The 16,489-nt window shown below is 45.9% G+C and overlaps 1 protein-coding gene across 2 annotated transcripts in view; it reads left to right on the top strand.

Annotated features, from left to right (window-relative positions):
- The window catches only part of fez1 (fasciculation and elongation protein zeta 1 (zygin I)), a 44,325-nt gene that overhangs the window by 3,769 nt on the left and 24,067 nt on the right, over positions 1–16,489 (top strand). The window contains exons 1-3 of one of the 2 annotated variants that reach the window (XM_061803346.1): positions 2,436–2,498; positions 8,425–8,777; positions 15,683–15,770. In XM_061803346.1, the coding sequence (XP_061659330.1) occupies positions 8,455–8,777; positions 15,683–15,770 (411 nt within the window). In that variant the 5' untranslated portion in view covers positions 2,436–2,498; positions 8,425–8,454. Of the gene's footprint in view, positions 1–2,435; positions 2,499–8,424; positions 8,778–15,682; positions 15,771–16,489 lie in introns of those variants that run through there. The other variant, XM_061803345.1, reaches the window with a different exon arrangement.

The raw sequence follows: 16,489 nt of genomic DNA, 5'->3' as shown, positions 1-16,489 counted from the left end.
CTGGTGTAAAAATGACACCGCATTTGATAAAGAGAGCATTATAGTGCGATAATCTCGGATGTCGATTGTGCAAATGTTGCAGATACTCCTCAGGTGCAGGATGGTGAGACTGCTGCAGTGAGTGCACGAGTAATGTATAATATAATAATTGGGCCATCAGAAATCTGATAAACTCTAGATGAAAAAAATGGCAAAAGTTTGGTGTTTTAGAAGTTAATTGCAAAAGGAAAGAAGCTGTTTCTATATCTGTCCGTTTTAGTTTGCATTGTTTGTTAGCGCCTACCCAGGGGAAGGAGTTGGAAGAGCTGGCGACCAGGATGTAGAGGGTTTGAGAGAATTTTGTCAGCTCTTGAATTAGTTCAGGTAGCGTGCAAGTCCTCATGGGTGGGTGGGGAGGGTTAACCAACAATCCATTCAGCAGTTTCGATTTTCCGCTGCAGTTGGGGTTTTGTCCTTTTTGTGGCAGCGCCAAACCAGATGTGATGGAGGTACAAAGGAGTAATTCGATGAACTGTCCAGCAGCTTTCGTGGCAGTCTGTGCTTCCTTAGAAGCTGGAGGAAGTACATCCTCTGCTGGGATTCTTTGATCATGAGGGTGATGTTGGTCTCCCACTTCAGACTCCTAGAGACTGTAATTCCCAGGAAGTTGACGTTCTCGACAGTTGACATAAGACAGTTGGACAGCGCCAGGTGAAGATGTGGGGAAAGATGAAAGAAGAAAAATGGAACATCCGTTGATCAATTTTGTGAGCTGCTATTCTTCACAAGGGTGACAGGAGTGCTGGATCTTATCTGCATTTACAATCACACCTAGGGGCAATTAAGGGTCACTAATTAATGCATGTTTATAGGATGCGGGAGAAAACCGGAGTGCCTGGAGAAAACCAATGCAGGGACGGAAAGAACATGAAAACTCCACACAGGTGGGGCGGGGTTTTGAAACCCGGTCCTCAGAACTGTGAAGCTAATGCTCTAAGTCACGCTACTGTGCCGCCCCACAGGAGGAACAAATTATTCAGTCTTGTGCCATTAACATGATTGCAGTTGGTGCAAATGGCGCTTTCAGACATACTCCAAGCAGGCTTGCAGCTTGTTTGAAGAGAAAATGTCTGCTGACACTGAATTTGTCTTCATCAATTAATATGACATAATATGTTGACATTTGGCCATTAATAGGTTTAATTTGGTTGGGAGGCATTTACGGCCCTTGGGTGGTTGGTGATTATACTGTATACAGGCGAGGTGTCTCCCGCACTGTAAGAACGAGTCATCTACTGGGCTGCACCAGCCGTCAGAGGCTTGGGGCACAGGAATGAATCTATACATGGCGGGGCCAACAAAGTTATGAATTTAAAATGTGGGAAGTTTAGCATTTAAGTTATAGTTTGATTTGTCCTGGAAATATAACTGTGATGAGGATTTAAGAAATGGATATTAATTTTTACATGTACAATAGCAGTGTGCCATTTACGGTTCTAGATCAAGAAACCGTAATTCCCGGCCTACAGAGCGGACCTGGTTATAAGCTTCACCTAGTACATTTATAAAGGAAATACCATTTGGTACATACATAGGCCGCAGCTGTGTAAAAGCCGTAAGTGCCCACATTGAAACCCACATTGAAATACGAAATATTTACAAAGAAAGATGGTACACAGAGTTTAATGCTAGCACCGCCATGCTAACGCTAGCGCCTGTGTGCTAACGCTCGTGCCTGTGTGCTAACGCTAACGCTAGCACCACGCTAACAGGGCTGGTTAAAACAAAACATATTGGTAAAACTCAATGAGACACGTCAGTAACACGCTAGCGCAGCGCTAACAGGGCCGGACCGGTAAAAGTCATTTCCTCGGCACATACTCGTATATTCCACCGGTCTCACCCTTACCTTTTCCGCACGAGTGCCCCCTTGCGGCCGTTAGAAAAATGCACAAATTAGCCACATCACCGCATGAACCGCAGGGTTGTAACCGTGTGAAAAAAGTCACGACTTATGGGGCGGATATTACGGTATGTGATAAAGTTGATCCTTTTATCGCATATCTATTTTGACAAATAATACATTCATGTTCCAGAAGCTCATCTATTTAAAGCCAAGTCAATGTACTTCATCGTCTGTGGTTTAGCAGTAAAGCCAATTAATTGGACTCCCTTTGGGACATGGTCACTTTCTGGTACATCCACTTCCATTACCTCTTTGTCTAGACAACACTGTGCCATTCCTCATTAGATTTGAAAAGACATGATTTAGGAGACATAACTTAAATCTTTGTAGCATATTGTCATGATCCTGGATTCCAGCCAGGGCTGGGCGTGGCCGTCTAATCGGAAGGGTCACACCTGCGCCTCATGACCTCCGATTAGACCCAGTACATATAGGACCCGGGGGACGACAGAGACTCTGCTAGATCGTGCCTCTCATGCCTCGTTCCCGCACTACCGTACTCCTGACGTCTACCTCCCGTGTACCGACCAACGCCTGTCTCCCGACCTTCCCCGTAAGCCTGCCGTTACTGATCTTGCTGCTTGTTTGGACTGACTCCCTGGTAACCGACATTGGAACGAATAAAGGCTTATTCCGCACTGCTTACCTCTCACCTGATTCGTGCATTTGGGTCCACCCCCGAGTCTCGTCCGTGACAGAACGATCTAGCCAAGAACATGGACCCAGCCGACTCTGAAGCCATTCGCCGTGCGCTGCAAGTGCAGGGCAAACGCCTGGGTGAGCAAGAGGCTGCTCTCCAGGGGATGACTCACCAGATCCAGGAGCTCTGCACCCAGCTGCAACCGTGGCTAGCCTCCCAAGCTAGCGCGGCCGCTCCTGTGCCTCCCCGTGCCACCATCACTCCGCTCTCTCAACCAGAGCGGTTCTCAGGCGACTCCAGTAACGTCAAGCCCTTCCTGGCGCAGTGCGATCTCCACTTTGAGCTGCAAGCTTCCGCTTTTCCCACGGACCGCTCCCGGATCGCCTTCGTCATTTCCCACATGACAGGGAGGGCGGAGGCATGGGCCACCGCTGAGTGGAGCCGTAACTCGGAGACCTGCCGCTCATGGGCGAGCTTCGTCTGCGCGCTCACCCAGGTGTTCCAGTATGCGGCTCCGGAACGCCAGGCGGCGTCGTCACTCATGACAATTCGCCAGGGGCGTCGCCGCGTGTCCGACTACGCCATTGAGTTCCGGATTCGGGCTGCCGAGAGCCGCTGGAATGAGGAAGCCCTCCATGACGCATTTTACGAGGGACTGTCCCCACAGATCCGTGGTCACCTCGTGGCCATGGATCTTCCGCCTTCGCTTAACTCCCTCATCGCATTGGCCCTCAAGGTGGACCAGCGCCTCACCGTGCAGAGACAGATGGAGGGCCTGAGGGAGGAGGAGAGGGAGAGTCGCATTCCGGTTGTTTCCGCTTTCCGGCCACCCGTGTTGTCAGCTTCACCGGAAGCCATGCAAGTGGAGGGGCTTGGCAGCTCAGCGGAGGAGCGCTTACGTCGGCGACGAGAGGGACGCTGTTTTTACTGCGGGCGTTTGGGACACTTGATCGCCCATTGCCCGACTCGACCAGGGCATTCTGACATCAGGATCGCTACTCCGGTGAGTGTGCGGTACACCGCGACAGGGTCAGGGAGGTCCCTTCTTCACCTCACCTTGGGAACGGACTCCCGTTCATGCTCTGTGACGGCTTTCATAGATTCTGGGTCGGAAGCAAACCTGATAAATTTCCGCGTGGTCGAGGAGCTGGGGGCGGCAACCTTCCCCACGCAACGGTTTCGTCACGCCTATGCCGCCAACGGCAAGTTCCTTTGTCGGGTTACACATCGTACTCAGACGCTACGTATGAGCTTTCTGGACGCTCACTCGGAGCGAATTAGCTTTCATGTCTTCGACGCACGTAGTAGCGACATCATCTTGGGCAGTCCGTGGCTCAAAGAACATAATCCGCACATAGATTGGACCACGGGTCAGATCAAGACTTGGGGTGAGGACTGTCTCAGTCGTTGTTTCGCTGTCCGGAGAGACAGGGGTATTCAAGTCGCGCCGGTTCGGCTAACAGAACCTGGTACCGTCCTGGACCTGACCGCAGTTCCCTCCTGCTATCATGACCTACGGGAGGTCTTCTCTGAATCTAAGGCAAAGTCTCTACCGCCACATCGGTCATACGACTGCGCGATTGAACTCCTGCCAGGCACCTTTCCTACCAGAGGGAAACTGTACTCTTTAACGGGACCAGAGCATCAAGTCATGAGGGACTACATCGAGGACTCGCTGGCAGCCGGACTCATTCGCCCCTCATCTTCACCAGCCGGTGCGGGGTTTTTTTTTGTCAAGAAGAAGGACTCCACGCTGCGACCCTGCATCGACTACCGAGGACTGAACGACATCACAGTCAAGAACAGGTACCCTTTGCCGCTTATCTCTACAGCATTCGAACTCCTCCAGGGAGCCCGGATCTTCACCAAGCTCGACTTGCGCAGTGCTTACCATCTGGTGCGAATTCGGGAAGGGGATGAGTGGAAGACGGCGTTCAACACCCCCACAGGGCACTATGAGTATCTTGTGATGCCCTTTGGACTGACAAACGCTCCGGCCGTCTTTCAGAACTTCATTAACGACGTGCTCCGGGAGTTCCTGAACAGATCTGTCTTTGTTTACCTGGATGACATTCTCATCTTTTCAGCAGACCTAGCCTCTCACATTCAACAAGTCCGAGAGGTGCTCCGGCGTCTGCAGCAGCACCAATTATACGTGAATATGGATAAGTGTGAGTTCCATCAGGCATCCGTGTCCTTCCTGGGCTTCGTCCTGGCTGAGGGAGAGATACGTATGGATCCCGGGAAGGTCGACGCGGTGCTGCGGTGGCCTACCCCCACCAACAGGAGGGACGTGCAGAGGTTCTTGGGATTTGCCAATTTCTATAGGAAATTCATAAGGAACTTCAGTTCCGTGGCCGCTCCTCTGCATTCGCTCACTTCGCCAAATACCACCTTCGACTGGTCCGGGACCTGCCAGGAGGCCTTCGGCAGGCTCAAGGCAAGTTTCACTACTGCGCTCGTTCTCATTATTCCGGATCCCGATAACCAGTTTGTGGTGGAGGTGGATGCATCGAATTCAGGAATCGGAGCAGTCTTGTCGCAGAGGAGTACCAGGGATGGAAGGACTCACCCGTGCGCGTTCCTGTCTAGAAAGTTGACCCCGGCAGAGAGGAACTACGACGTGGGAGATAAGGAACTGCTGGCGGTCAAGTGTGCGTTGGAGGAGTGGCGGCACTGGCTGGAGGGCTCGCAAGTACCGTTCGTTGTCTTCACGGACCATAAGAACCTTGAATACCTGAAGTCCGCGAAGAGGTTGAACGCCCGTCAGGCCAGGTGGGCTCTATTTTTCACCCGCTTCCACTTTAAGGTGTTTTACCGCCCAGGCTCCAAAAACGGCAAGCCGGATGCACTCTCGCGGCTCCACGAGGGAGGGCGCACTGATTCAGACGCCGCTACTATCCTGCCAGCGGGGTGCTTCGTGTCCGGGTTCACCTGGTCGATCGAGTCGCGGGTGAAGGAGGCTCTGGAAGAGACACCGCCACCTGCGGATTGTCCGTCGGGCCGTCTTTTCGTCATTCCATCTCTGCGGGGAGACGTCATCAACTGGGCCCATACCAACAAGACGGTCTGCCACCCGGGTATGGCGAAGACACGGTCAGTGGTCGAACAAAGGTTCTGGTGGCCTAACCTCAGCAAGGATGTAAGGGAGTTCGTCAACGCCTGCCCGGTGTGTGCTGCCAATAAAACTTCCCGCCTACGGCCCGTTGGTGAGTTGCAACCCCTGTCCATCCCCTTTCGTCTGTGGTCACACATCGCGATGGACTTCGTTACCGGCCTGCCGCCTTCACAAGGGAACACAGTGGTCCTGTCCATAGTGGACCGTTTCTCCAAGATGGTCCACTTGGTGCCGCTCCCGAAGATCCCGTCGGCCAAGCAGACAGCCCAGTTGGTATTAGACGAGGTCGTCCGTTACCACGGTCTACCCCAGGACATCGTTTCGGACAGGGGTCCGCAATTCAGCGCCCGTTTCTGGAAGGAGTTCTGCAACCTCATCGGCGCTTTAGCAAGTCGGACATCGGGTCATCACCCAGAGTCTAATGGCCAGACTGAGAGGATTAACCAGGAATTAGAGACCGATCTTCGATGTCTGGTATCCAGGGACCAGAGCATGTGGAGCCAGCACATCAAGTGGGTGGAGTATGCCCACAATTCCCTACCCTCCGCTTCAACAGGTATGGCTCCACTCCATGTCGTGCATGGGTATCCTCCGTCCCTGTTTCCTCCGCTGGTCACAGAATCCACAGTTCCGTCGGCCCTGGACGTGGTGCGACGCTGCAAACGGACCTGGGAAGCAGCTCGGAGGACACTGCTGCGCATGAGCAGCGCCTACAAGGCCGCAGCAGACCGCAAGAGGAGGGCCGCACCAGAGCTCAGAGTGGGACAGCGAGTGTGGCTCTCCACCAAAGATCTCCCGCTGCGGACGGAATCCCGCAAACTTGCTCCCAGGTTCGTTGGCCCGTTCCCTGTTTCCAAGGTTATTAACCCGGTCGCCGTCTCGTTGAAACTGCCCAGGTCGATGAGGGTGCACCCTACATTCCACGTCAGGAGACTTCGCCCGAATCGCACGTCGTCGCTGGCTCCTCTGCTCAAGTCCCCCCCGCCCCCCCCCACATGGTCGACGGTGGGTTGGTGTACACCGTGCGCCGGTTGCTGTCTTCCCGCCGCGGAGGGAGGGGGGTCCAGTACCTGGTGGACTGGGAGGGATATGGCCCGGAGGAGCGCTCTTGGATCCCCTCCCGCTTCGTCGTGGACCGCTCCCTCATCAGGGACTTTCACGCGGCTCACCCTGATGCGCCTGGGCCGTCCAGAGCCGGCCGTTGGGGGGGGGGGTACTGTCATGATCCTGGATTCCAGCCAGGGCTGGGCGTGGCCGTCTAATCGGAAGGGTCACACCTGCGCCTCATGACCTTTGATTAAGACCCAGTACATATAGGACCCGGGGGACGACTATTACTCTGCTAGATCGTTGCCTCTCATGCCTCGTTCCCGCACTACCGTACTCCTGACGTCTACCTCCCGTGTACCGACCAACGCCTGTCTCCCGACCTACCCCGTAAGCCTGCCGTTACTGATCTTGCTGCTTGTTTGGACTGGCTCCCTGGTAACCGACATTGGAACGAATAAAGGCTTATTCCGCACTGCTTACCTCTCACCTGAGTCGTGCATTTGGGTCCACCCCCGAGTCTCGTCCGTGAAACATATTGGTAAATTGAGCAGATGGGGACAGCTGACACAATATTGTTTTTTGTTGTTGTTGTGACACATGAACGTAAAAACAAAAATGTAAACAGCTAAATGTTGTTTTGCATTTGAAATTCTGCTCAATCAATTTTGATTCTGTATGCAAATTTAGACGGTTAGTTGAAATAGAGAACATTGAATGGTCGCTCTAAACATGCAGTACAGTGAGTGCTATTTTATATTTCTTGACAATAATGACAATGCTAGAGTAATCTTACTACGAGCTGTATTTTCGTAAACTGTGTAAATCTGGCATACCGTGTGGCATAAATCGTTAGATCTGGAGTTGGAAATTTAAAGGACCTGAGCACCCGGTTGCATCAGGTACAAGGAATCCAGCACCATCGTAGGCATGAAATCAGCTGACTTCAATCCTGTCCAATCAAAGCGTCTCAACTCATTCTCTTTAAATGCAGCTCTTTAGGCATGCAGAGACACCCTTTAATATGGCAGAAGAAGAAACTGGATTGTTTGACTCCGGGAGGTTGAAGTTTGCCTCAAAATACAAGCATAACTCAAGCAAGATGACTTGAAGTTGACTCTGGAAGAGATAACAGACCTGTGCCAATTGGGCACTTGCGGGCTGCCCCCACCCCTTATTGTTTGTGTGCCGCAAAAAAATCATACATTGTGATTTCAGGATTTTTCTTTTTAGATTATCTCTTTCACAGTGGACATGCACCTACGATGAAACGATTTCAGACCCTTCCATGATTTCTAAGTAGGAGAACTTGCAATATAGCAGGGTGTTCAAATACTTATTTTCTTCACTGTATATTAAAAGGTACAAGTTCTTTTAACACTATCAGTCTGTCAAGTATCTCGCAACTCTTTGGCCACAGTGCAACCTTTCAGTCCTTCCATCTATTAATTTTCTATACCCCTGATCAGTATTTGGGTCGCAGTGAGCTAGTGCCTATCCCAGCTGACTTTGAGTGAGAGGTGGCGTACACCCTGGTCTAGTCACCAGCCAGTCACAGACCCTCAGTCCTGCTAGTTACTATTTTACAATACAAAAGGGTAACAAAAAACACAAAGCTAGTCATAGTCCAAGCCATCTGAAAAGGACTGTATCTCAACAGCTTTTCTTTTACAGGGCTCAGAGACTGACCCACTCGGGGATACCATGGAAGCCCCTCTTGTGTGTTTGGATGAGGAATTTGACGACCTCCGGCCTTGCCGTATAGATGAGTTTGACCACCCCGCACTCACCCACTCCTCTTACACCTCCACCACCATTCCGCTGGTCTCCATCACCCGAGAGGACTTCTCTGAGTTGGAGAACTTTTCCGAGATGATGAGTTTCAAGTCGATGGAGGACCTGGTCAACGAGTTTGATGAGAAACTCAACGTGTGCTTCCACAATTACAATACTAAGACCGAGGGCCTGGCACCGATACGCAACCCGTCACAAAACCAGGAGGATGAGGAGCAGCTGCAAGATGAAGAGTGAGTGATTGCTGTGTATAATGTGGTTGATTTTCACAAAAGATGTCAAATTATGTCGAGTTTGGGGTATTTCAAGAGCTTTGACCAGCATTTTTCAGAGTTCTGAGTTTCTGTCCCAGTGTATTGACAACCGTTCAAATTTCTAAAATGCACACAGTATGTTGGCAAAATGTACGGTGAATTTGCAAAGTTGAAGGTTGGTCTATAAACAGGGAACGTTCATCTTTCAGTTAAAAAAAATAAAAGAAATAAAATAACCAGAGCCACAAGGGTCACGGAAGTGCTGGAGACGATCCCAGATGATTAGGAAATTGTCGTAAATTGAAACTTTAGAATGTGGGAGAGAACATGTAAGCCAAAATTCAATACTAGGACCGCTTGACTGTGAAGTGGATCTACTCACCGTTACACCAACATGCTCATCATAATAAGATGAACGATTAAAAAAAAAAAAATGGATTATTGAATTTGTTGTTATACAGCAACTTCACTGCATACAGTACAATAAGTACGAGTCAACAAATTTGTACATATTTGCTTATCCTACAAGTTTGAAAATCCGATATGTATTGTATGTTGTTATATAGTTGTGTTCAAACTATTTGCAGTCCAATGTGACTAATCAGATTAATCCATGTTTTCAATCCATTTTTTATTGCTTATTGCTTATTGATTCTCAGAAAACCAACACTATTCATGGTCTACACACACTTAAGGCTGTGCAATTGGGCCATTTTGTAGAAAGGGGTGTGTTAAAAAAATTGTCTGCTGTTGACTATACAAATTTAAAACTAATTTGTACGCACTATTTTGTTTCTAGGATTTACCAATCCTTTGAATCACCAAACTAATATTGAGTTGTATGATCACAGTTTTTTTTTTTTTTTATAACCAGTTCATATCTCTGGCATGCAGTCAACCAACTTGGGGCACTTTTCAGCTGTTATTCCACTCCAAGATTGCTTTATGACATTCCACAATGTATTAACATTTCTTGGTTTTCCTTCAGAAACTGCATTTTGATGTCACTCCACGAGTTCCTGATTGGATTCAGGTCAGGGAATTAGGGGTGGCCACTCCATGACATTAACTTTGTTGGTTTGGAACCAAGACTTTGCATGTTTACTAGTGTGTTTGTTTCAAGGGGATGTTCTCTTGACCTTAAGGCCACAAGACCTCTTCCAGTATTCTGAAATAGGCAAACCCATCCATGATCCCTGGTATGCGATAAATAGCCCAAAAACCATAGTAGGAGAAACATGCCCATGTCATGATCCTTGCACCACCAGGCTTCACTGTCTTCACTGTGTACTATGCCTTATGTTCCGAGTTTGGGGGTCGTCTCACAAACTGCCTGCGGCCCCAGGACCCAAAAAGAAAAATGTTACTCACATCAGTCCAAAAAAATCCTCCTCCATTTCTCTTTAGCCCAGTTGTTGTGTTCTTTGGCAAATTGTAGCCACTCCTGCACATGCCTTTTTTTTTTTTAAACAAAGGGACTTTGCAAGAGATTCATGTAAATATATTAGCTTCACACAAACCTCTTCTCACAGTCACAGTACTTACAGGTGACTCCAGACTGTCTTTGATCATCCTGGAGCTGATCATTGGCTGAGCCTTTGCCATTCTGGTTACTCTGCTATCCATTTTGATGGTTGTCTTCCATTTTCTGCCACGTGTCTCCGGTTTTGCTCTCCATTTTAAGGCATTAGATATTATTTTAGTCAAACAGCCTCAAATTTTTTGTACATCTTTATAAGTTTTCTACTTTCCAATTAAACTTTTAATTCAAGTATGTCATATTTCTGAACAATGTGTTGAAAGACCCATTTTCCTCAGGCTTCCAAGGAGAAATGCATGTTCAACATGTCCTGGCTCAATCCTTAAATACGGGCCACCTGATTCACACCTGCTTTTCAAAAAAATGATGACCTAACTGATTAAATGCCACACTGCTATTTTTTTTTTTTTAACACATTTCACATTTCAAATTTCATTGCAGGTGAGGAACTGACCAAAATCAATAATCTGCTGTTTTTCTAAACTGATGTTCCAAGCAGATCACTCACCTGCGAATAATCACATTCATTGTAGTCAGTCATTACATTCTTAGAGTGAAACATTCACTTGTCCAAGATCTTGGCAAATGTTTTGCCTCCCATCCAAGCTAGCTCAGATTAATTTCCAGGGTATTTCTTTCTTTATTCCTTTATTTCAATTGGTAGTCCAGTTTTGAAAACTATTTAAAGGTTAGAAATATCTTCAATAGATTAGATATAGCTAAGTTTGTTTTATATTCCTATATCAAGTGTGTTCATGGGTAATAAGAGAATGGATTTCTCCATTGAGGTGTAAGGGCGGGGTGTTGTTGAAATGCTCATGATAGATGAAGCATTTTTGATGTGTTTGGAAGCATGTGAATTAAGAGTAAAACTACAATAATGGCTTTAAATCGAAACAAACACTACTATTCTGTTTTTATGAGACTTTTGAGTATCCCTGGAAATCCTGCAGCCCTTCTACCTGTTTTCCTAATGATCGTGTGTGTGAGAGATAGAATTCTGTCAGCCTCACCTTGTGTTTTTGCCATTTTATGCAATCAGCTAAACTGAATATGTAATAAAAATATGAGATGAATGAGACTATCTATGGAAAGGTGCCAGAAAGCATTGGAGATGTGAAGAGAAATACAAAATTCTTAACAGCCTCTTTTTTTGTAGTGCAGTCATTGAATGAACAGCCTTTTGCTCTGTGCTAATTCTGTTTTCGTTTTCATGTTACGCCGATTCTTCCATGATGATATATGACATGCCTCGTGTGTAACGGTATGAGAGGTATGACTCATTGAAGTCTGCGGCTAGGTGGAACTTGAGAAATGCGGATTGTGATAAGCCTTCAACGTCCACTCGAGGATTATATTTCACTGTCAATGTGGAATTAACCCTCGTAGAGGAAATGGAAGTGAATGGGTCGCCTGTGAGATGCAAGCACAGCTCATCTAATCGGTCTAACAAGGCCATATGTTTGGATTTTCTCTAATCTCTTCTAATGAGTGAACACGTTTGGCTGTCACTTGGACCATACATCATATCTAACACACGATCGCGCCATGAAAATGACTAGTTGTTGTGAGGCTTCTAGACAAGCTTCCAAGGTGCTATGCAACATGTTTAAAACCAAAATGCTGTTTGCAGCATTTGCATGAAATGAATTCATTAAAATGGCAGGATGTGTTGACATCAGCCCTCAATCTGCGTAATATACATCTGGACACATATCATTATGGACATTGAGCGATGGCCCCACATTTTACCAAACAGACTTTTTATATTATTCGGGATGTAATATTGTCTCAATGGTGCCTCAATAAACATGAAAAACGAATTATAATTGTCCATGCGTTTCAGAGTTCCAGACATTTTTTTCAGCCGAGATGCTTGCACTAAGGTCACTCGAATTTTTCAAGCTATTTTACATCACTAGCGAAGATGTCCGCCTACCTCCCTGCCACCGAGTCAGAACTGTCAACATGACACTTGTGGTCTCACAATTGGGTCGTCTACAACAACCAATCAGAGGAAAGGGGACCGTCTTAGCCAAATTTGGACAAAGCGGAGACAAAACTCACTCCAAGAGAACTTTTTGGCAAAGGTGCCTTTTCTGGACACTCTTAAGACAAAACCACAGCCTTTTTCAAGATGAAATTGACACGTTCATTCTAATTCCATGGTAGAGAGTAATGAGATCTTTAATTATTATTTGTTTATATTTTATCATGACCCAGGGGAGACATCTGCTTCCCCTGACCACATATCCCTACTGTAAATATACATCCTATACACCAAAGCACAGAACCCCATAAACATGCAAATGGAATGGAATGGATCATTTGATTTTCTGGTACAGTGCAAAATCTTTGGACTTTTGATCTTGAAATGCACCTCTTAGTTACTCCCTTTAGTTTTTATCTTATTGGCAGTAACAATGAAAAGTATTGTAAATAATTGTTAGAAACAGATAATATATGATGTTATGATTCATTACTGTCATCACAAGCTTCCGATGCACATTTCCTAAAATTCCGTTCAGTTACTCTGTTAGTAAGGCAGGCAAAAGTATTAACCCCCAACTCCCTCCTCTTCACTGTAAGATTACATGCTGAATTATGAACTGCGAAGTATTATAAGCGTTCCCTGTCTTTTGCCCCGTTCTGTTCACATCCTTCCTCTCTCTCAAAAATGTGTCGCCACTCCCTGTGGACAGTTCAGGTTAGAAATAGTCCTGTTGTGGGCAAATGGAAAAAAGAAATCTGGTGATATTTTTCAATCAAAATGACTTATTTGATCATCAAGAATGATTCATGTGAGAGCTGAGCAGTCTCATTCAAGTTATAGTCAAAACATACAAAACAACTGTACATGACTCATATACATCCATCCATCCATCAATTTTCTGAGCTGGTTATCCTCATGAGGGCGATGGGAGTGCTGGAGCCAATCCCAGCCGTCATCAAGCAGGAGGCGAGGCACACCCTGAACTGGTTGCCAGCCAATTGACCCCTCCGTACAGGGCACTTAACCACGCCTCCTGAAGTCACGTCACCCCACTGTAGCTAACCTCAGACAAACATTAGACAAAATGGCGTCGCAGGAAGAAAAGTTGAGAGCGAAATTGTCCGATTTACCATCTGATTTTTCACTCGCATTCTTACCGAATAGCGAAATATCGTTGAAGAGCAGACAGCAGGGCTTCAAGTATTTCAGCGAGGGGTATTTCAATGGTATTTCCATGCATATCGACGGAGAAACCATTGATAGCGCGAGATCTTTCCGGAGTCAGAGGAAGACCGAGAAGCCACATAATATAATATATTATAACACAAAGACGAATTCGTCATTGACAGTTTCCTATTTTCGTGTTACCTATCACACTTGTGTGCAGAATCTGTATGTGTATCTGTATAGCCGTTTGTGAACCGCCGTATGAAGGAAAAGAAGAAGGCGAGGCTTGATTTACAAGTTGTTTCTCTCGTTTTCTTTGTGTAACGTCACGAGCTCCCCTCAATAATTATTCTTGAATTAGTGCCGAACCTACGTAAGTCCCGACCGAGTACGACAATCACTACTTTAGTATCCTCAAACATCCTTCCTTCAGTCTTGGTATCTTGGTGCACGTCGAAGGCCTTTAGGACTCGCTGGTCCAGTTTAGCTTAGCTCGCTAGCCGCCAACAAAGAGACACGTTTGTGCTGTCAGCTCCTCGCAAAGTATCTCTCAACACAGATCAAGTGTGTCAATCATTCACACGTAGCTATGTTATGCAAGCGAAGAACTGCTAATTCATTTATATGAGACATGTATTGAAAATCAAAAATAGGGCTTACCTTCGTGCAAACATATCTGTTCCGGTTGATTTTAGATGGATTCAGTTGATCATGCGGTCTTCCACAAAGTTTGATCGATCGAAGATATTTTTCGTACTCGGTCTTCGGTTTTGGAAAGGGTACAAATTGAACTCCACCAACTAGCCTATCAGGATACCTGTCGTCACTTTTACAAAGGCCGTGACTACACCTCTTAACCATATCGATTGTTAAGGATCCCTAAGACGTGATAAAACGCAAACAAAAGCTCTCCTGAACCATGCGACTTTGTCTGAGGTTATGGCGGACGACAACAAAGGGCGTGGTTTAGGCACATCTCTGGCCTCTGATTGGTCAGCGACGTGGCCGACGCAATTTCGACGGAGTTTGTTTTTATCCTTTTATTTGACATTAAAAACTCTGATAATCGCTTGAACTGTATTCTGTTGAGGGTTGTATCACGTCCATCCCTTTCACGTTAAGCGAATGCTGAATTGTCAGTTTACAATCATGCTGGCTGATTTGAGGCATCATTAGAGGGGATTAACACCAGTGAGCACTGCCCCACTTCTTTTATTTATTTAGTGCTCCAGATCACTTTTGATCAGATTTGGGGTGTAAATGGGATGATGGGGAATTAAACGCAAGGATCTGACACTTTAGTTGCTGCAACCGGGCATTGCCAATTATTGCTTCTTCATTTTTGCACAGTACAAAATGACTCATTTTACACAAACATGACTGAAAAGTACAAGGTGCTGGCACTCAAACTGATGACTATAAACATAAAAATGTGTACACTCTATTTCAGCAGTCCTTGAAATGCTTTAAAACAAAACAAAACCAAAACATTACCAGGAACATTTTCGTTTATGAAATTATTGTACCTGGCTTTATGGCATCCACATCAAAAACAGGTTTAAGTGATCATCAAATGGTTCTTCGCCTTATACATAGCAACATGTACTAAAATTCTGATGCTTTATATGAAATGCTGCATGCCACCATGTATGCACTCCTCTGTGAGTTGGATAATGTGCACTTTGTGGCTGAGTGTGGGCAGTGCCAAGCGGGTCCTGAGACAGCCTCTCAGTGGAGAGGGGAGAAAACGGACGGCTCTGAAACAAAACAAAGGCCATTTCTCTCCCAGTTTATGTCTTTGCTCGTCAAACTGACGCTTCCACTGGGCTGCACAAACGACTGGCACTGTTTATGAGAACGACATTTGGTCCATTCCTCCTCAATGTTTAAGGTCAAGCAATTTTGCAATCTCTTCATCTTTGTCTTTGTTCTTTTGCGTGTCACATAGGAAACATAAATGTTATTTTGAAAATTGAGTGGGTGCCGTACCAAAGAAAAAAAATTCATAGATTAACTTTAACCAAGTAAAATACACCTTGTCTAATCCTGTTATGTGACGGTCTTGTATGTGCTGACAAAGCATCTTGAATATCTGCTGTTGAGTAAAATATTTTTGAGATTGGTCTAATGGTTTTCTAATCCCTGAAAGGATCATTTTCAAGTCCAGTATTTATTATATTGCAGTGTGTGGGATGCCCTAACCGACAACTACAGAGCTTCGTGGGACGGCCTGGACGCTGAAGGATTCAACGGAAATCTTTCTGATAAAGAGGTACAGTATATGTCACTGATTAACTTCCTACACTGATGTACGTAATTGTGATTACATTACAGCAAAAAACTATCTAATCAGAATGCAGTTGTTGACAAAATTTCCATTACTAGAATTTCACTTTGAAAAATAGCCGCAAAAGTTTTTTTCTTTGATATCAGTTCCTCCTTCTAAAGCCAAGCCTTGTGATTGGCTGTCTCTCATCATGTGGCGTTTTGCTATTGTCTCAACCATAACCACTTTGTGGTGCAATTTATTGGTTTGTTGAGAGTTTCAACTCATAGTCTTAGACGACTTGCTGCTTGCTCTCCTTGCTTCGCCTCCCTTTACATTTTTCTTGCTGATAAGCTTGTTTTTCTTCTTTCAAAGAAATTAGAAGAAGTGACCCCTGGATATTTTTCAACTTGTGGAACTGTAATTCTATAATATATATATTCTATATATCTGTAATATGCTCAATGCTCGTGGGTGGCACCTTGCATCCAGGAATCAATATTTGACGAGAAGCTGCTAATTATCTTAAAGCCCAAGTGTCATCCCTATAAACATTCTAAAATAGATATTGTAATGAAAAATACATATAACATTATTCACTTCAATGTCTATACGTAAAAATAAATATGAGCAGAGAGCGCGTCATCCATGCGCAAAGTTGCAGAAGTGTCATTCTATGACATCCAAGTGGTTGCCACATTGGCTGGATCCTGTCCGTGATGTCA

The sequence above is a fragment of the Syngnathoides biaculeatus genome, chromosome 18 (assembly GCF_019802595.1).
Source record: "Syngnathoides biaculeatus isolate LvHL_M chromosome 18, ASM1980259v1, whole genome shotgun sequence".
Lineage (NCBI taxonomy): Eukaryota > Metazoa > Chordata > Actinopteri > Syngnathiformes > Syngnathidae > Syngnathoides > Syngnathoides biaculeatus.
Note: the sequence above shows the minus strand (reverse complement) of the source record. Positions and strands in the feature narration are given on the sequence as shown.